Raw genomic sequence first — 21,154 nt, 5'->3', positions numbered from 1 at the left:
CTCTGAGAGGGGACACTTCACAGGCTAGCGAGTTAAGCATTACAGGTTCTTTTTTTTTCGAGCATATACGACACCAAACAGGGGAATGGACGACGAATCCGACCACCTCGAGACTGTCACGAATGAGGACCTCGACGGAGGGTACATCGCGAGCGGAGGGTCTCACACGAGGCTACGGAGGGAGCGCCAACGTAGAGCTGTGCCCCGAGGGAAACCGAGGCGGACGAGATTCCCGCTGTTGGCCAGCGAATCGTAGCCTACCCTTCTCGCGACACACCATCCCGTCGATAACCACACGGTCCACACGTCATTAGCGACGGCGGAGAACTTGGGAGACTGACGGCCAATCAGCGATCCACGACAGCGGAAACCTACGTTAGCGATAAGCTAGACTTAAGAATTGCGTAACCGAACACCCAATGGAATGCGAGGAATTTCGAAAACGAGAAGGCTAGGCTGGAATTTCGGCTCCGCGTGGCGGGGCGAGACACTTGAGACCTGGCGTTCAAGAGAGAGAGTTGCGTTTTGATACAAAAAGATAATAAAAAGGGTTGCGGGGAAGCTGTGTAGAGCTTGTGGGAGTCGCGAGTTTGGGTGGAGAGAAACAAAAAAAAAAAAAAAAAAAAAAAAAAAAAAGGAAGTGAAGGATGTCCGACTACCAAGTGAGTGAATTCTTGGTGTGAATGAAAAGCGGTAAGCGCTCTTAAATTTCTGCGGGCAAATTTCGAGAACGGACTAGAACGGCGCTCCGAGTAACGGTTGGCCATTTTAAGGATTGATTGCGAAATTACTCGAAATTCGTTTGCCGATTTCCTCGTTTGGTGGCCGTAGCTTGAGTTTTTCACGATACCGTATCGAGTCAATTTTGGCTGTTGTATATGTTGGGTAGAGTCATTCGTTTCGTTATTTGCGTGCAGCCCAAATTCCGCTGCACAGGGTCAAGTCGTGTTCGCGTGTTTAGAAATTGTCACCTCTCGTGTAGGTCGCGTATCACTAAGTGTGAGCGCTCCGTTTGGCTGGGTTATCATTCCTAGTTTCCTTGTTTGATTTATTTCGGAAGATAGTTAAGTTTCGGATGCGTCGCGATTGATCGCTTCGATTTAAGTTTGTTCAGTAAGAATTACTGTCGAGTTACTTGTAAAGTATGTTTTGCGATTAGCGCCATAATTCTGTTTGGGTTTGGCGAATAGCGCCGATATTTATAATTAAGTGAAGGACGATCACGATTAGCGTGTTCGTATCGTTGTCGATTTTCTACATTTTAATTTTTGTATTGTTAATCTCGCCGAGACGGGGAACGCGACTTGCGCACATGGATTTAAGGTCTAGTTAAGATTTGATTTCCTTTCTATTTTGTTTGTGGAATCGTGGAAGGCGAATTGAGTATCTGTTTCTTTTTCTTTTTGTTTTGTATCGCTTCGATTTTTCAATATATTTTTTTTATTCAATTCTGTATCGTGTCGAGTGTCCGTTCTTTCTCTCCGCAAAACTACCCATCCCCTCCTCGCGGTACTGAACTACCTGGCATAGAGAAGGACAGCCGAGGAATTGTGAAGGTAAAGATTTCGAGGCGTGTTCATCACGCCAGGCGCCCAACAAAATTTTGCAGTAGCTTGTGTAAGTTTCAGACTGCATCGCGGGTTGCCGACTCATTGTGCACAAGGTTAACTCTTGGGAACTTCTCCGGGTGAACAAGAGCGGCGAAAAACCTCGTCACAATATACAGGGTGATTCAGTACCCGGGGACCACCGGGCACCGACGGATTCCTTGTGAAAAAAATAAGACTAAAATTTCTCTTGACAATTTTTTTTTAAAGCAACGGTTTTTGAGTTAGAGCCGTTTGAAGTCCATCAATCACAGCGCAGATAGGACCGAGCGCGCGAGCCAAGTGCGAGGCTAGTGTAGTTGAGCCCGATGCAGCGTACGCCTGGCGCGTAAGCCTCGCGCTAGGCTCGTGCGTTTGGCCTTATCTGCGTACCGTGATTGGTGGACTTCAAACGGCTCTAACTCAAAAACCGTAGCTTTAAAAAAAAATTGTCGAGAGAAATTTCAGTCTTATTTTTTCACAAGGAATCCGTCAGTGCCCGGTGGTCCGCGGGTACTGAATTACCCGTATATATTTTTATACAGGGTGAGTTTTTTATCTTGAGACATCAAAATATCTCAAGAAATACGCATTGTAAAAAGAAATGTTCAAGACTGAAACGATTTTGATGGGGAAAACCCAACCCATAAACTTCAACCCTCCAACCTCAACCCCTGAGGGCGTGAGGGGTAGTAACTTTGAAATCTTAAATAAAATCCACTATTTTTTATTGCAGATTCAAATTCTGCATGAGAAAATACACAAGTTTCATTCGACATTTTTTTTCTATCAGATACAGATGGCGCTGTAATTATTAAAAATCAAATTTTCGAGATAACGAGAGGGATTCTTCCGGCACAACCGTGCATCCAAATAAGTAGATTCATGGATCCAGACGGCGTGCATCTTCATGGTTCGATTAAGTATTGTAACGGGCTTTTTACTTCACCCGAGGGAAAGCGGGGTCGGCACAGAGGCTCGTTTACGAAAATGGCGTTGACCAACACGGCAATAGAAAGATGGAAAATTAAAGATTGACGGCACAGCAGAACAGGTGTTGGGCGCCAGGTCGAGAGAGCCGTAAGAGACTATACTCTTACCAGATTCGAAATTTACCGTCCAATAGCATTCGTTCGCCGACTCGAACGGTGAACCAAACTCACACCACCAAATCTCAGAGCGAAACTATAGCAGGGGCAAGCACAAACAAAAACAGCCGACTAGCTAGCGGAGAGGGGAACGTGGGCGCAAAGGTTAAATAGTATAGATGATAATCGAATGATTATAGATGTAATTACCAGCATTTATTCACAAGCAACGCCGTTACGGCAAGGCAGAAGGCAACAGGCAAGAAAATATTTACACGGCAAGCGGTCTTATCGGTGGTGGTACGCTTCGATACAATTCAAAATAAGTAGAAATAAAACAAAATAGCATAAAATATAACACAGCAACAAAATTAAACAATTCAATAGAACACGGCAGAAATCAAGCAGTATAAGCTATAAGCGACGAGCGGCAAGCGACCAAGATAAGCGAATAATAATTGGCGTAAAATCAGTAACAATTCAATAACTCATGCGACTACAGACTCGTGGTGAAGCAAGTTCGTTAACAATTTCAGAACTCAAAACACGGCAGAACAATTCCAAAAACAAACTTGCTAACAATCTAACAGTTTCACAAATACGGGATAATCCTTCTGCGCTTTTTCTATATTATCGGCACGGTCGCCTGTCGCTGCTTGACGGTAGTAGTTACGCTCGGCAACGACGGCACGGGCGCACACTCTCACTCACAGATTCTCTCTCTCTCTCACACTCACGTACTCGGTACGCGGCCGGGAAGCGGCACGGTACACGATCTATTACAAGTTATACGTTACAATAAAGCGGCAAAAAGGTTACCGAATGAACAACCAGAATATCTCATCGTAATTATAACAAATCAAGGTAGCAATTAAATTCAGAAATGCAATTGAATAGAAAAGCTTAGCTACCACGAGGCTCGCGGGCTTTCACACAAAATGGCCGATCAAAGCCGGCCGGCAACCTGTTACAGAGGGAAAAATGGCCTGAGGCCGTTAAGAATCTATAGCCAGCGAGGCCCGGGGTAACGGTAGCCTACCTTATCTCGGCACACAGCGTCTTTCCAGATACGGCACGATTCTTCTCTCGCGAAACAAATGGACACACGTCCGGCACAGATACAGAGGATGCGTTACGGCAAATCGATAAGTAGTAACGAGTAACACAGTGGGTCTTTTCAAATCTGATACAATACGATGAGCTACGTGACACAGTACAACGCAGCGCAAGGGAGAGTGAGGTGGCCGCCGGCCCTCGGCGATCGCGATCCCGCGGTGGCGCTACGGGAGGGGATGATAGGTAGATTGGCGAGAGACCGGCGGGAGCCTAGGCAGCCGGTCAGTTCGCCGTGCTGTGCTGCGTGTTGCGAGGGTGGTCTGGCGAAGGCGGAAATGTCCTGTCGGCATCGGCGAGCCCAGGGGGAGGCTGAGTCCGGTTGTTTGTGGGTGCCGGGTGGCAAGGCCGGTCTTATCGGAGGCTCAGGTGGAGGCAACTCGACCCCTGGGCGGCAGCGGCAGCATGTCCTTGGCGGCATCGAGGTCCGAGCAAGCAACAGCGCGACTACTGGGTCCGGGGCTTCGAACTCCGCGCCGGTCGTCCTGTGGTCCCTCCGCGTTTCCCGCGACGGCAGCGCAGGGTGGTCGTTGGATGGCGTCGGCATTGGCGGCGGCAGTGGCGGCGGCAGTGGCGGTCACCTCAGAGAATGGGTTGGGGGAGTAACAAAAAGCATTAGCAACAATACATAAATCTTAAAGCTAACTCTGGTTGTTCATCGGCGGCACGGCAGGACTTTCCCCTGCTCTTCAAGAGCGCTTGACGCGGCCACCTGGGAGTGGAGGTGCGGGTCGGTGACGGGCTGGTAGACCCGCCACGTCTCAGTATAAATTCAATCATATATTAAGATAAACTGCGGTAATCTAAAGAGTGAGATACTGTATTATTAAAAACGACAAACTAGATTTAATAATCGTTCAGCATAGATGTTCTTGGTACTTACTAACTATACCATTGAATATTAATAACACGCAAAACTGCTGAATAACGTGAACGATTGAATTTGACTAGTTCTACAGGTTCTCTGTATTTGAAACCGAATTCTCTCGTCGACGTTACCATTGTCTAAATTGACACACCTCATCACCGTGATTTCCTATTTGATTTTTCATATCATCGATTGTAATCGTTTATTTTCCAAAACCAAATCATTTAAAGAATATAACTTATCTTTCACCAGATTAATTCATATTCAACCAATAATTTTGAACGATCACCTATCTATTTCATCATTAGTGTGAATTGGCCTCTATCATTTGAGCAATTCTCACAGTCTCCGTAATAAGCAACAACGTACTCACATATTACCGGCTCATCACAAGGTCGGTCTTTTCTTAGTTTTTAATTTTGATTTTTATTATAGTTACGTGGGAGCAAACATAGATTACCTCAAATCAACATCCATAACCGCTCTTTCAGGTCTCACCCCCAAGTAACAAATCTAAAAATTGCATCGAAAGAAATTAATTGGTTCTCCCTGCGTAATGAGTACACGTCGAGTCAAAGAAATCTCACAGCAAAGGATATGTATAAAAAAAGCGGATGTATTTGAAATCGACAAGCTTCTGTAAGAGTCTAGAGATTGACTATTATTATAATTATATTCGCTGACGCCGTGATACAGCGACCTTATGGATTCGTGGACAAATGATTAAACATTTGATGATTGAACATTATATCGGCATTAGCTGTGCCGGGATGTATAAGGAATGAGAACATAAGTTCGTCACAATAAGTATACATTTTTTGAAAATAGTTGCGCGCCAGCGCGTACATACACTCGCACGAAACGATTTCCGGACTGCATTCAACAACAAATGATTTCAAATAAATGAATGGAACGTACGTGTGTAGTCAAAATTGAAAATTCACTATGATATTACTGTTCAAAGGTAACTGATTAATAGACTAAATCCCATGAAGTCCTCAATTCTATAAAATATGCAATTAAACTGCAAGTGGCAAAAAAAATAACAAATCCGATACGTTAGTAATATCAACATTCTGTCATCAACCAGTCATTCCGATGCACAATTCCTTTTGTTGGAAAAAAATTCAGTCCATTTATTGATGGTAACAGATAGTCTTTGAGACGGAATTATTAGACGGGATTACACACTTCAGGAACAAGTAGGATCGTTTCGATACAAAAAATATGAAGCGAATTGGGCCACCAAGTACGCAGCGCTTGGATTGATGTTTCAATATCACTACACGAAACAGCGAGGTCCGTCTTCACGACGATTGTAGGGCTTGGGTTTTTTCCTGATTTCACGATAGAGTCAAGTTGTTCTTGAATTTTTATTGTGATTTGGTTTCGGTAACTTGGCAGATTTTTTTACATTTTAGATGTTTTTGCCTAGTATTCCTTTACCGTGAGAGACGAAATCTTTATTATAAAGCAAAATAAATTGCCTCATTTTCTCAATCATAAGAAAAAAATTAAGGGGATAAACCACCCCTAAATATGATTATTATGCAAAAAAATGTCGAATTCGAGTCTTAAAATCTAGAAAACAAATGTATATTGCGAATAAACACAAACGAAAATTGAGGTGTTCTGAAAAAATATTGGATGGGGTAACCGCCTCCGAACATTGTTTCTGCGTGCATGCAAAAAATTCAAGTTTAAGAATCTAGAAAAAATATATTTTTCGTATAAACACTGTTATGTACTCCAGGCCTTACATTCTTTTCTCATACTCTCAAGGCTACCTTATACCCTGCATTCTCTTTTCATCGTTACCTTGCTGCTTCAGTTCCCACAAAGCATCATTAGAATGCTCTCTCTTTTCCTAAATAGCAACTTGCCAGCCTCTTGCATTTTTCTTCCCATAGATTTACTTTCAAGTCATCTTTCATTCGGCTAAAATCTAAATTCACCTCTTCCTTTTTTCCTCATCGATATCTTCTCATTGTACTCTCGATATCTTTTATAAAAAATCAAGTTCCTCTCATTTTCTCTAACCCTTTGTACGTGCGGCTGGTCGACGGGCTGCAAACCCAAATTAAGCCGTGATAACATCACGGTTGGGCGTAGATGCAGTCATCGATAGCTACTCGTATTAATCACAATCATCCAGCCCGTAACAACACCATGCAAAATTGACGCGATTGTCACGTCTGGCAAAGTCCTCTGCGGAGCGATTCTGTAACTGGTTAACGCAAGTAGTGCTATAGTCAACATTTAAGGCTTTTGCTACGCCAAAGCTTAGCCCCGCCAACACCCGCACACCGCCGCTGGTGTGGTTAAAAATTGCGAATCAATGCCCATCCCGACGCGCTAATTAGCGAAAAACATAACCCAAACGAAGTACATGCATGCCTAGGAGATGAAAATACCCTGAACACATGACGCAAGCGGTAGAACAGCATCAAATGGTATTGTCGTTACTAACGAGACTACTTCCCGCGAAACTAATAAATTTACCTACCTTAAATAGGCGTTTATCGTCATCTCACGTGTGTCAACTTTTTCGTTAGTAAATTTTGCGGATAATTCTTTAGAATCCTGCTTTCGTTACACTAATTTGCATTTGAACAATTTTTTTATTGATAAATTGACCGTATGTCATAATTTTTTTTTTATTGATAATTCGAAATCTCAAGAAGTTACCACTAATTTCCGACTGTGCGTCACGCGAATTGAACTCACAAATCAATCATTTACCCTCTTATGGCTTATTTTTTGACTAATTTTTTTTCAGTGTAAATTTTTTAACAATCATCATCACAAACTCAATAAAATCAATTATCATTGGATTTTTTAAATATTTAATTAATTTTTACATCAATTTCATACAGTCAAATACGAAAAATTGTATGACAAAGTAGTACAATCATTATAATTACCATTTTCTTTTCGCATGTTCATATAACACAATTTCTTGAAATATAATTTCGATTAAGTTTTTTATTTTGAATTATCCACGGAACGATCATTGTACGTGTAATTAAAATTACGAATTATTATGATCATCAGTATGATTATAATAGTGATTTATGATAGTAATCTGGATGACTTAAATTCTTTAAAAATTGGGGGATTATATTTAAATGATTCAAAGTTGATTTGGAGGGCGGGCCGTGAAAAAATCGTCAACACCATAAATAAGGACCACCTCGCAAATATACATCGATTAGGGCGGTTCTAAATATTTTCATATTAAGGTACTTATAAAGACGCGTTGTACACCTCGGAAACGCGGGGATGCAAAACTCCTCTACCGTTCAAGCGATTATAGTGAAACTCGGGCAGTTATTGCCTTATTTTGGCACAAAGTGGAGCTTCTTTTTACTTTTTCAAAATTTGGACAAAAATTTTAGAGATTGGTTAACACCCACAGAAATTGACCAAATTTTCACAGTTGCACGGAATGAATCGAACTATCCAGTATGATGTCACTCGGCGGTGATGAAACACACATTTTGAGCCCAGTTCCATAAAATTTGATGGTGAAATGACAAAATGGCAGCTGATCTGGTTTTCGATTATGCAGAACACCAAAATCTCGTTTTCGCGACACTTGTTACCGATCTTTCACGCCTGCCGGTAATTTCTTACCGACATTACACGCATACATTACTGGCATGCGCGTAATGTCGGTAACAAATGTCGCCAAAATGAGATGTCGGTGTACTTCGTAATCGAAAACCAGATCAGCTGCGTGGGAATCCACGTGGGAATTTGTTTGTTTAACTTTAATTCGGTTTTACATACCTTTTTACAGAAGTATATATTGTAACGCTAAATTCTGTTACCCTCTGACTAGGACTTACCGTTCGCACTTTGGCGCGATTCTCCAATTATTCGATACGATATTTCAAGATAAGAAAAGGTACTCGTTGGGCGCCAGACGCTTCAGCGTCAAATTTTAGATGATAGGAAAAGATACGATACGATAATAATAATTAGAGAACCCGTTGTATGGCTGGCCAGGCTCAGGTACTCACACGAACTGGTAGAGTGACGGTATCCAAAGGCAGTTACAACAGTTACGGAAATAAGGAAGTAAAGAAATCAAGAAACAAGCTCGAATTAAAGAAATTAACAAGTCAATCAATCGTGTATTATCATACAGTTCACAAGCGGTAGATTAGTCAAATTTGTCACAGAAAGGTAGTAAAGGTAATTATTCAACGAGAGTGGTTTAGAAGATTTTCGATAAACGAAGCTATGCGATAATCCGCGCAAAAGTGATAGTTAACAAAAGAAATTAGTCGTAGGTCGGGAGAAGCGATATAATACCAAAAGTCTACTTAAACTAGACGTCACTGGGCGACGTGATTTTAACCAAATTTCAAAAGCGACACTACGAAAATTGTTAATTTGTTAAATTAAAGCGAGAGTGAAACTTTAGCGAACATCGGTAGTTGACAGGATTGACGATAGTTCAGAACGATAGTAATAAGAAAGTAATATGGAAATAACGACAAATGATAATCAGTAAGAAAGATTGACAGTAATATACAATTCACAAATATCGGTAACATACGAGAGAATTATTCACGGCAAGTGAATCGATAATTTACAACAGTCAAAATTACGATATTAAATTAACAAGGAAATTCGGAAATACGATAACGAGAGAAAATACAGAAATTATACGAGATTGAGAGATTTAGAGACGGGATTGCTAGATAAAAATAATACACTAAATACACCTGTTCACAATAAGCAACTTAAGATAACACAGAAACACGATATTCGGGAAACAAGAAAATGTTACAAGGTAATAAGAAATGTAAATCAATATTAAGCGATAGAAAACAAAGGTGCGGTAGTATTGAGCGGCTTAATCTACGCTCAGCTGTACTCCAAGTAGCACGATATACGATACGAAATTCATGCACAAAGCAAATAATATAAAAATAGGTGATACGATACAAAGCGATAGGCAATACTAGCAAAGAAAATAAAAGATAACGATAGCAATAGACAGTAGAAATTACACAAGCAATTCTAGCATCAAAGTTACGAGAAGCAAAGAAATTCAGAGATACAAAAGATATTTATTCGGTAGTTACGAGGTCGCTCAACGATAAGTTTTCGGAAATTAATTACAAAACGAAATCGAGCAGTCGCACGGCGGCTTACAGCACCTCAATGTCCGTGGACCATGATTCACAAATATACTGGCATCATTCGATGCAACCAAAACGATAATTAAGATACGATAAAAGAAACAGAAATTAGAGCAACTTCGTAACGATACGATACAGAGGCAAAAGCCTTACCTTAGTCGGCGACGATAATAAGCACTGATTTTATATTAAGATAAACTTAGCTAAAGCGAAAGAAGGAAGGAGTTGACTCCACAGGAAAGGAAAGAAGCTAAAGATCAAAACGATAGTGGGTAGGAAAAAGATGAACGGTAACGATAGCGATAATTTAGGATATGAATTGTCAGGATAATAAATTGTCACTGGGTAAATCAACGTGAACGTTTATTTTAAGATAAGAAAAAGGGAACGATATAGTTATATAGAAATTGAAATGTTTGGCGCAGAGATGTTGCCTCTCATAAGGCCGGCAGCGAACTGCTCTCACTTCGCCCCTCTCCACGTACTTGCGATCGCAGCGCTCTCGGTCCCCGCAGGGCCGTCACAAAAATTTCTAGGCCACGTTTTACAATAAGAAGGAACAGGAAAGATAGAGGAAGAATACGGAAAGTTGAAGGAAGTCTAAAGTAACGAGAGCAAGATATTCGAAGCTGTCTCCTGGCAGGTTGAGCGTAGAATAGGCAGAGTTCAGAGTCCGGATCAGCGATCTCGCCGTTGTCGTCAGCTGATTCTTCCCCCCCTTCGGTGGTCATTCAATCCCCACCATAATTGGGTCATCCCTCTAGCGAGTATCGGCTACGCGTTGTCGACGATTACCGCTAGATGAGCGTAGTTGACATAACGCGTACTTTTTTTCGTCTGCTGCGTTGTACTGTCCAAGTTGCCTGTCATTGGGGGTTCCCCACGAAGGCAGGTGCATGGGCTACCTCCGGAAGGTTACCGGATGGAGTGCAACTCCTCATTGTTTGCCTCCACCGGCTTCGTCGTATAGGCAGTGGCCAGCTGCCCACGATATATCACGGAGACCATGCAGTCACACGGCGGTTTACAGCACCTCAACGTCCATAGACCATGACTCACACTGATTGTAGCCCTTACTGACAGGAAGGCTGCGTCGATCCTCAGAACGAGGGCTTTATCAACTCTGGACGTAGTGTTTTGGGTTCCGTCCGGCTCCTGGCCGGTAAGTCGGTGGACAACAGGCTGTGGTCTGCCCTTAATGTCAAACTTACGGCATCCGAAAAAGTAGGCATTCAAAGTTGTACGGGAGATTCATATTTACGGGACGGTAGCTGAATTCGTCGGTAGCTGGAACTGTAGTTTTCGGTAGATGTTGATCCCTCGGTGAATCAAGGAAACGTGTTGATCCCTCGATGATCGTGGTTGCGGTACCTGTTCAGCTTGCGCCAAAGCGCGGGATTACAAAATTTATACAGAAAATATTAGTATCTAGTATTTTTCGCCTATATCGTATCGAGCTTGCTTGGAGTACCCCGCCAGGGACGCGTTTTCGGTAGTGTCCTTCAGATTTTTAGCCGTCTAACTGGCCATTCCGAAATGCCACGTTACAATATATTTCTTCTAATATTTAGAGCTTGAACACAATTTATTATATCAATTTTACTGACGAATTTACTAAATAAAAGAGGATTACGTTGGATCCACTTTATATAACAACTTTTACGTTCTTTATTGCTGGCTGACTGTTTCATAAAAGAAAATGTCTGCGCATACCGGATGTCGCAGTACGGTGCTCTTAGGCTGCGTTCACATTTCAAAGTAATTAGATTCAAACTGAACAAATACCCACAGGATCTTACGGACGCCATTGTGTTGTGTGGGCAGCTCCAGTGAACTTTTTGTGTCGCGCGCAGACGTCTGTGGATGGTTAATTAATTCAACCTGATCCGCTGGAGCACGATTTGTTTACGAACCTTGCGCCTTGTCGTTTTTCCGGGTGTTCGATTTCCTTCTTGGGGATAAGTGTTGGTATCTCCGGTCGCCGCGTGTGCTCCTTAGTAGTTAGATGCTTACGAGCTCTTGTTAGTCAAGGTTGGAACGTGTTCGATTTTCGGTAAGAGCTGATATAGCTCATGCGAAAAATCGTTCGTTAATGTGGGTGTTTTATCGCTTTTATTAGCTGAGAAGATAAGGTGCAACTGAATAGCAGCTCCATTTTTTATTAGGTGAGAGTGAGGACCGATCTTGCCGACCTGTGACACCCTAAATATGTCCAGTATCTGTAGCTAATGTAAACTCTGGTTTGTTACGCTGGAGATGCTGTTTGCGGAAATTCAGTTATCGCAATTAGCAGTACGTTGCACTCAGCTGTAGATTTTTTAGATCCAGGGCCGTACATGTGACTCAATCCGGATTTCGGAGCTCCTAGTAGAAGCAGCGTGTATGTTAGGCCAGCCCTTTCAATACCACTACCCGTACACTTAAGAGTCTTAGGTCGGCGGCACCTAGGTAGTCGGAGGTGTACCTAAATCAATTCACCAATCGAATCCTTGTTCTAACCTACAACGACTGTCTATAGACCAAGGTTTTCAACACCGTGGCTGTTTTTCAGATCGGGGATCCCCAGATTGATCGCGGACTCAGATGTTTGATCGGAGCCAGCATCTCTCGTGGTTCCCTGAAACTGTGTCTATCCTGATCAAATTGACAGCTATGTCGGATCGCAAACAGAATATTTGTATCAGCAACCAGAGTAATCTTTTAATTCACAAGTTAGAATGCAACTGAATATGATCAAAGATTCGATACAAATTAATAATGAATAATTAAACATCAAATTTACGAAAAGATCATAAACTGAAGAAATGCAAGTATTCATTGGTACTGCTCCTGTTTTCTGACACATGCGCTATGCACAAGTGAAGTTATATTTACGGTATTTAATTCATGCAAACTCGAGTGCTATGCTGCATCTGACTCTGTTACCTGCTGATCTGATTTTTATGCAGTGGACTGTTATATTCCTGACTGGTGTGTGACGGAGTGGGGTGCTATACCGCCTACTGAATTTATAAAATGAAGCTGAGAAATAGAGCAGTGCTATACTGTCTTCTGTTTAACAAAAATAGAGAGTTGTGACGCAGAGTGCTGTACTGCCTCCTGGTCTGTAGTATAAAGTAATGACACAGAAGAGTGCTATACTGTCTACTGGTGACGAGTGCCAGCGAGGCAACTCTATTTATAAGGAATCGGACCAATCAAGAGTGGCGTCGCCGCTGTTGGTCCACGGGTGAGGTTGACCGTCCGTCCTCGTCGCGGTCGAGTTGTTCATCTTGGTCCCTCTTGATGTTCTCTTTCTAGCACTGGTGCGTTTGTCAACCGTCGGTTTAGCTCGGATGTCTTCGCAATACTCCCTTATGTATGCGGCTTATTGTTAGCTGGCAGCATGAGCGTGCTGACCAGTTGGTCGTTATCTGCTGGTTTTTACGGTACGTGTGTGTGGATGGTAATATGATTTCCTTGAGATTTTACTTGCTCGGTTCCGCAATAGCCGCTCGTAGATCTTAACTATCAATTTCTGGCCGTTTGAACATTATCTACCCCCACCCACCGTGCTTCCGACCCAGGTGCCCTGATTTATAATGCAAACGATGGCTTTTTATGTCGTTCGATCTCTCAGGATGACACGATCTACCCTCACCTGCTATGCTTCCCATCCCGGCGCGCTGATCTTCCGTGTCCGCAAAACAAAAAAAAACGGGTTGTCTGTAAAATCGGTTTCCGGACAATAATTTTACGTGATAACGTCATAAAAAAACATTGATAAAAAATTGCATACTTTTATGAATTGAATTGAATTATTATCACTGAATTATCATTATTTTGTATTATACAAGGAAGGAGTGAATTGAAAATTATAATTTTTTCGATAAATTTTGTTCGTGCACGCTCGGCTCAGGCGGAACGAGCCGAACGCTTCGCTCGGCTCATGCGGAACGTCACTATGAGTCATGCTTTTTCGTGAGTGCAGCCGGCGTTCATCGATTCATAATACGTTATCGCGTAAAAAAAAAAAAAAAATCGTGTAGACGTAGATCTTTTCGGTTTCCCTGGCCTCACACCGAGCAATAGTACACTGTTGGTGTGACCTACTCGTGGTCTTTCTTATCCCGTGGCGTAGTGTCGCCTTAGTTCACACCGTAATAACATCAAATCCCCGTTTTCAAAATGGAGGTTAAGAAAGATGTTTACTTCGTCGACTTCTTGCGTAAGCGTCTTCACACAAAAGGCACCGCCATTCTGAGATCTTAAAATCTCGTGTTCCGGTATTTTTCTTTATTAATTATCACTTTTTTGCTCTGTCGGGCCCCACGTTGGATTCCATTTGTGCAAAACACCCTCACCGCAATCGAGTGACGAATGCTCAAAGGTGGACAAATGCACAATTCCAGCCTAAACAATAATAGTGCGCTGATGTTCCACGGCCCACCGGGACGATGCTTCTCTCACCGTCCTTTTTCTGGGCACTAGGTTGGGTACGATTTTACTGAGCTAGCTCTGAACCAAACTAAGAAATACTGGCTAGCTCGTTGACGACCATCGTTGTCAGTCTATTACAAATGTAAAAGATCCATTACCTTTTCGTGCAGTTTAGTACGCTATTACGACGCTCGTTATTTCTATTACATTTTCGGAAGCCAGATTTTTTTCCGAGAATCCCGTGTCATCGAAAGTCAATTCAACAGCGTCAAGCGGTGACCAATCGAAATGCATAAAATCTAATGAACACGATATTTTACGCATTTGGATTGGTTACGGCTCAACCGTGCTCCACGCCACCGCGCCTGTAAGTAGATTGGCATTACTAATACGTGATGTAAACGGTGGAAGAAGACACAAAAAGATGGTGTATTAATATGAAGCGGTATGTACCAAATTTGTTTGTGCTTTTTTTGCTTCCTTTTTTGTTGGTCTGTGAATCGTATAATTCAATCATTCATTCTTTTGACAAAGGGCAACCTGCAAAAAATAAAAGACAAATAAATGATCCTACGAAGAAGAGGAGAAAGTTATCCCATATCTTGCTCAAAAATTACGTTTGAGATTTATTTCATAAATGAAGAAAAACTAAAGTATTTCTCTAACTCTTTGAACATGTTCTAGAATTATGTAATAATCAGTTCAGACAGTCATGTGAACTTTTTTTGTGCAAATTCTTCTGATTATTGCTGTTACGTGTACCAGTACTGTCAATGTAGTGTTGGGAATCTTGGAAATGTAGGTCAGAGACGTAGAGAAATACTATTTTTCTCTCTATCTAATAAAAAAATCCTGTACCGCACAGCAACAGGTAAAAAAGATTATAATAACAATAGTATACGCATGAAGTTGGCGGTGGGGTGAGATGCCGGATACAAAAAAAAAGCATCTAGCAAACGAAACTTACTATGTTCATAGTGTCAAGTGATTGACAGCTGTCATCGGGTGTTTATGACAGTCTTTGAAAAATATATTTATAGTTATCTTATGACACACAGAAAATAAATATGCAAACGAGAATTATCAAGACGATTCACGACGGGAATTGTCTTTTTCGCGCACGGCACTCAAGATCGATACGCAGAGGTGAGACTGAGTATCGTTTCAAATATAGTTGATAATTGGTCAACATTTGCGGGTTTTATTATAGGTAATGAGTCAAACGGTGCCGTGATTAGGTCACCTGGTGATTACATATCACACTTGAATAAAAAGGGAATTTACGGGAGAGAAGCAGAATTAGCTGCAGCTGCGGAAATTTTTAAGATATGTTTAATCGTGTATCGCGGAAAACAAATTCATCCATACCAAATCGGATCACAAGATGGAAGACAATTCTCGATACTCTTCACCGGCGACGGAGACGGTGTACACTTTGATGTCTTGCAGAAATAAAATTCACATAGTGAGTAATAAGTATTAAAAGCAACAAGCATATGATAGCAAATATAAATATATCACGAAACAGTCAAAAGGACAGCCAGGATTACGTTGGCAATGGAGAAAGTCAATAAAGGCAAGAAGAAAAAAATGGTGAATCCACCTGTCTAATAGACAATGTATAAGGAAGTAGTGAGGCGCGCAGGGGCGAAGCCCCTAGTAACATATAAAAAAAGAAAGAAAAAGAAAAAGAAATTATTGGAGTTTTTCCCGTACTCCATAACCACGAACCAATCTAGCCGATTACAATTTTTGGGCTCAACATCTATGTACAATATTTTTTCTGTAAAAAAAGGAAGAGAGAACCAATATATAATCCATGATACAGGTCAAAGGAAAATTTGTGAAAGTGAAATTGTAAAACCACGTGACCAACCTTGAAAATTCGAGTCGAAATATATGTCAAGAAACGTCCAAGTTCATAGCCAAAAGTAATATCGGTGGGACCCCAGGCGGTAAGTTATTTGTTTCTCTTTCTTTTCCACGCATCCATCAGAAATCAAAAGATTTAGAAAACTTCTGGAGAAGACTAGAATTAGCAACGTCTGCGCTCGTGGGCCAACAGCGTGAAAAGGGAAAGAGAAAGTCGCGGATTTTACTAGTATCATGTGATCGTAAACTCGATAATCAATCATGCGTCAGGTAGAACATAAGCAAACCGTATAGTGGAGTGACGTAACTAGATTATGTAGATTGTCACCGTCGGTAATTTACCTGGGTGCACTGTCGGTATATAGTTTGATGTAGGTTTCGCTAAGATTTTTAACATCCTGACGGAGGTTTACGGAGTCATGGTGTTTCACAATATTACACATTTCTAGAATTATACGCTTGCAACAATGTGGTTCTTGGTGTAAAATTTTAATTTTATCGAAATCAAAAATGTGATAAAAATCCACTCTGTGTATGGTCAAGGCAGTGTGACGGTCTGCGTCTTCTTTGATGTTATTTTTATGATTATTAATTCTGACGCACAGATGTCTGCCTGTTTGTCCTATGTATGGTTTTTTGCAATTTTTGCAATCAATTTTATAAACACAGTTCGACTGTTTTCCTTTAGGGAGGATGTCTTTATCTGAGTCAAATACAGAGTGTAGATCAATCACATTTTTTACAACAAATTGGACATCATATTTCTTGAAAGATCTATTCAAGGATTCATAGAGGTCTGCCACGTATGGGATTGCGATATATCTATTGTGACTCCCAACAGTTCGTAATGACGGTGTATTGTTATTGTTATCACAAGCTAAAATTTTCTTCAAGCGTGAATTAATCATTTTGTTAAGAAACGTTGACGGGTACCCATTTTTTATTAGCTCGTTCCTAATGATTGAAAGATTTTTGTCATGGAAACATAGATTGGCAAGTTTTATTCCTCGGTCAACTAGGTTGTACACAGTACCGATTTTATAACTGCGAGGGTGATGTGAGTTAAAATTCAAATATCGTTCTGACCAAGTCGGCTTCTGGTACCAATCCGTTATAATCTTTGAATCCTGGTTGATAATCCAAACATCTAGAAAGCTAATGTGGCCGGCATTTTCCATCTCATAGGTCAATTTTAGACGTGGGTGGGGACCAGTACTGTCAATGCTAGGGGAAAAGGGAAATGATAAATACAGCTTCGCCCGATCCAAATTTTCGTTGTAATTTTGTATTCTCAGGGCTTCCAATGACTGAGGTCTTCGAAAAAAGTTGCATTAGTGCCATTAATTCACGAAAATAGTAGCAAAATAGTGGCGGCTTAGGTTCAATAAAGCACACTTTTTGATAAATAATATTTACTGGCCTGATGAAAAGTAGTATATTAGTATGACTAGGAATAAAGTAAGGGATAAAAGCAAAAAAAACCCAGATCATTTTTAGATTTGTACTTGAAACTTTTGTTCTCAATAAAGTATTCATTAGGAACATGTGTAGTACGTACGTATTAGTTGGTTTTTTTTATCACAATGCGGAACTAGTTTACTTTGGCACTAACAGTAAAGCACTTACTTCTAGTAAGCAATGTATCTTTATACATTAAACTTAGACAGTATTAATCTTATAATTAATGTTGTTATAATATATGTGTGTGTAATGCAGACACTGTATGTGTATATGTGTGGCTGTGGCTAGTTGTGGCGCCTTCCACCCCGTGAGTCGGGCTCCACCTGTGGCCAGAAGTTAACCACTCTATACCAATAATGAATAAATTGTTTAGACTTATATATAAATCATTATTTTTGGTCACACCTACGATCTCAGTTATTATTGTAACAAATGTTAATCTTATACCTAAATGCAAGATCAGTCTCATACCCGTATTAGTGAAATTTTTCTGGCACTTGAAGAATATTTGAATAGATATCAGTTACATTTGCATTTTAGTTAGAATGACAATGACTCATTATTTTTTGGTTTATTGCTGATAAAACCAGATATCACAGTACTCTCCCCCTTTTCAACTTCCCTAACTATTTTGGACGTCACTTTCGCTTACTCTCGCTCTTGTTCCCTCAGTCTTCCAGCACCTTCAAGCAAACCTTGCGCCATTCGCATTTCCTCCCACTTATTTTGTTCTTTCAAGGCTGACTCTGAAAACGTTTGTTCGCTTCCGTTACAAATTTCGCAACACTTCGTTTTTCAATTTCTGTTGTTGTAGCTTTTACTCAATTTCAGTTTCTAGTTTTTTAATATTTTCGTTTCTTGTTTTCATTTGTTTGTACCGAATCTTCTTTTTGTTACTCTAGTCTGAGCTCTTTAGCCCGTACGATTGCAGCTGCTTCGGCTTTTTTTTCTCTTTTCCGCCTCCAAAAAACCCTTATAGCTTTGATTCGCCAATCGTGTTTTAGCAATCAAATCTTGTGTTATGGGAACTAAATGTGGCTTGTCTTTGAACTTCATGATGCTACCACGAATTGCTGAGCGTAGATTCAAGATTCGTTCAGATATAATTGCCTTATCGCCAGATAATATTCTATTGGATATGAAAAAACTCTTCTCAACGTCAGCATTCCCATGAGAAAAACAAAGACACGCCTTAACTACACGAGAGATTATTGGGTACTTTGGATCATTGCTCGCATTTTTCAAACCAAATACATTTTTTGCAAATAATGATTCACCCGCTCTTCTTTGAATTCTGACAACTTTTCCAGCTGCATTAACCGTCATTCATCTGCCAGTGTGGTCGATGAAATATATTCAGCTAATGGCAGCGCTTTTGCAACCTTAACAATGTCTGCACAGCTGATATTCTAAAAAAAATTTATTCGGTTTGGCTGTAAGCAACGGCACCAATAAATCATGTTTGAGTCTGAATATGCGTCTAGTGAAGATTTTTTCATCACGTGGATTACAACTTGTTTAAAATAGCTTTGCGCACGGTGTAGAAATAGAAGCCTATCTTTTTCAGACAACTCGCTATCATAAAAACAATCTTGAACTGACTTCAGAATAATTACAGATTTTATCGGAAGCAAATTTCTTTCTGCAAGCAAAGTTTCTCCTTTCAATTTTTCATCATTCTCGCTTTGGACAGTTTCCACTTTATAAACCCGACCAGCGATTATCAGTAGAAGGGTTCGAAGCTCATCGAATAATAGATGACTTGATGGTTCGTATTTTTGAAATCCTAACGTGAATTTGGTGAACAATGCGGTACTATAGATAACAAAATGTCATTCAGCTTTCATCGTTTTTTATCGCAACTACTTACATATAACCAGGTACTTCGGGGAATTCATCACTGTCTTGCAATTTTTTTGGTTAGAAATGAAATTGAGAAAGTATTTTTCCAGCACCGTCCATTATTCTAGAACACGCTCTGCACTTGGCTTTAATGTTAACCATCGAGTACTGACGTGTTTGAGAAAATTATGTACTGGAAGCTGCTGCTAAAGCTGAATTTGCTCGAAGTCTTTTCATCGTTTAGGCCACCCGTGAAAGAAATTGTAGATTTGTAGAATAAAGTCACTCGCATCACTGCCAAGCTCTTCCATTCCTTTCAAGAATGCGTTGTGAATGGTGTGAATGTTACAGGACCCAGTATTGAGTAATCCTCGGCCACGGACTTCAATCTCTTCATCATTCAGAATTGACCATACTTTTTTGTTAACATTTGGACCGTCAGAAGCAGGCATAATGAGCTTCGTTTTGGAATTTCCAGCCTCATTAATAGCATTGTTGAGAAATTCAGCCAGTATATCAGCAGTTGCATGACCTATGAGAAAAGTTCACAAATGATGGTCGACAACTTCTTTATCTGTATTAGAAAAGTATCGTACTGAGATTTGCAATTCCTTTTTCTGTTCAGCATTCGTTGTTTCATCGTACGCGATACAATTGCTCGACGCATGCTGGATATCGTCGGAAAAAATTTTCATGAAATACGGACCCAGAGCCTCGGTGACAAGATGTAGAAGTTCAGTACGACCGAGACTGAAATCATCAGCAATTGATCCTGAGAACATACTTTGAAACACCTCTTTCAGATTATCACACGAAGCGGCAGACGTATTGCTTTGCGTATTCTCCATGGCCCATATGAGTTCAGCTTTCATACTGTACAACTGCATCGGTTTTATTGTCAGCTGTTCTGTGGGAGTTTTTGCTACAGCAAATCCTTGTAATTTGAGATGCTTATCTTAAAGCTTCGTCCGGGCTTGCAGAGTGTGCTTCCTACTATTGGAATGGTGAACAACAGCGTCGAAGATTTTAGCGGCAAATGAAAATGATGCAAGACAGATCTGACAAAATAATTCATCCGCTTTGTCGTTTCCTTTTTTGAACCATGTGGATACTTCGAATCCCAGAGCATCTTGTTGGGATAGCCAACATGGTTGAAATTAGTATTTTAGGCTGATTATTTAAAATCTGTTAAAGAAGAAAAAATGTAAGTAATTATTTAGGAACTTGACCTCAAATATTTGAGACTCATTACTCGAAGTCTGCAGGAAAAAAAAAAATAAGTGGTTATTCACGAACCTAACCTCAAATATTTGTTCTGACGACTACAGGCTCTAGCTCTTAGACCATAAGTGCGGTAACGTGTTGGAAGAAAAAATACTGCCCCCCTCTTTCCCTTGCACACTTAAATTTACGATGTCAATTCCACGAAATGATAGGTTTCGAAAATTACTTACCGTGAATACCGTTGTATCAAGCATCTACGAAACAAAACCACCACGAAACGTGCCTATTTCACTGAACGCGACAACCTTCCAATTTATCGGGAATTTTAAATCATTACTACACAAGTGTCCCGTGATTCATCACAATTGTATACACGTGAAATAGTTAAGGCCGAAGTACATGAAACTCTACGAGCCATAAGCAGAATGCAGAAAGTTATTACGCATGCGCTATGGGTTCTGCGAAAGCCATAGCATATGCGCAATATCTTGATGCATTCTGCTTTTGGCTTCCGTAGTTTTATGT

At 40.7% G+C, this 21,154-nt stretch overlaps 1 protein-coding gene and 1 pseudogene across 1 annotated transcript; both read right to left on the bottom strand.

Annotated features, from left to right (window-relative positions):
- Positions 1 to 16,440: 16,440 nt before the first annotated feature.
- Positions 16,441 to 17,638, bottom strand: LOC124406242. The gene is made up of 2 exons (XM_046881595.1): positions 17,519 to 17,638; positions 16,441 to 17,409 (listed from the first exon to the last, which is right to left on the bottom strand). The coding sequence occupies exons 1-2, from the start codon at positions 17,636 to 17,638 to the stop codon at positions 16,441 to 16,443; spliced, it is 1,089 nt and encodes a 362-aa protein (XP_046737551.1).
- A 465-nt stretch (positions 17,639 to 18,103) lies between these two features.
- LOC124406241 lies at positions 18,104 to 20,534 on the bottom strand (annotated as a pseudogene).
- Positions 20,535 to 21,154: the final 620 nt, after the last annotated feature.

The sequence above is a fragment of the Diprion similis genome, chromosome 5, assembly GCF_021155765.1.
Source record: "Diprion similis isolate iyDipSimi1 chromosome 5, iyDipSimi1.1, whole genome shotgun sequence".
In the NCBI taxonomy this organism is placed as follows: Eukaryota; Metazoa; Arthropoda; class Insecta; order Hymenoptera; family Diprionidae; genus Diprion; species Diprion similis.
The sequence above is the reverse complement of the archived record's forward strand: the minus strand, read 5'-3'. Positions and strand labels throughout refer to the sequence as shown.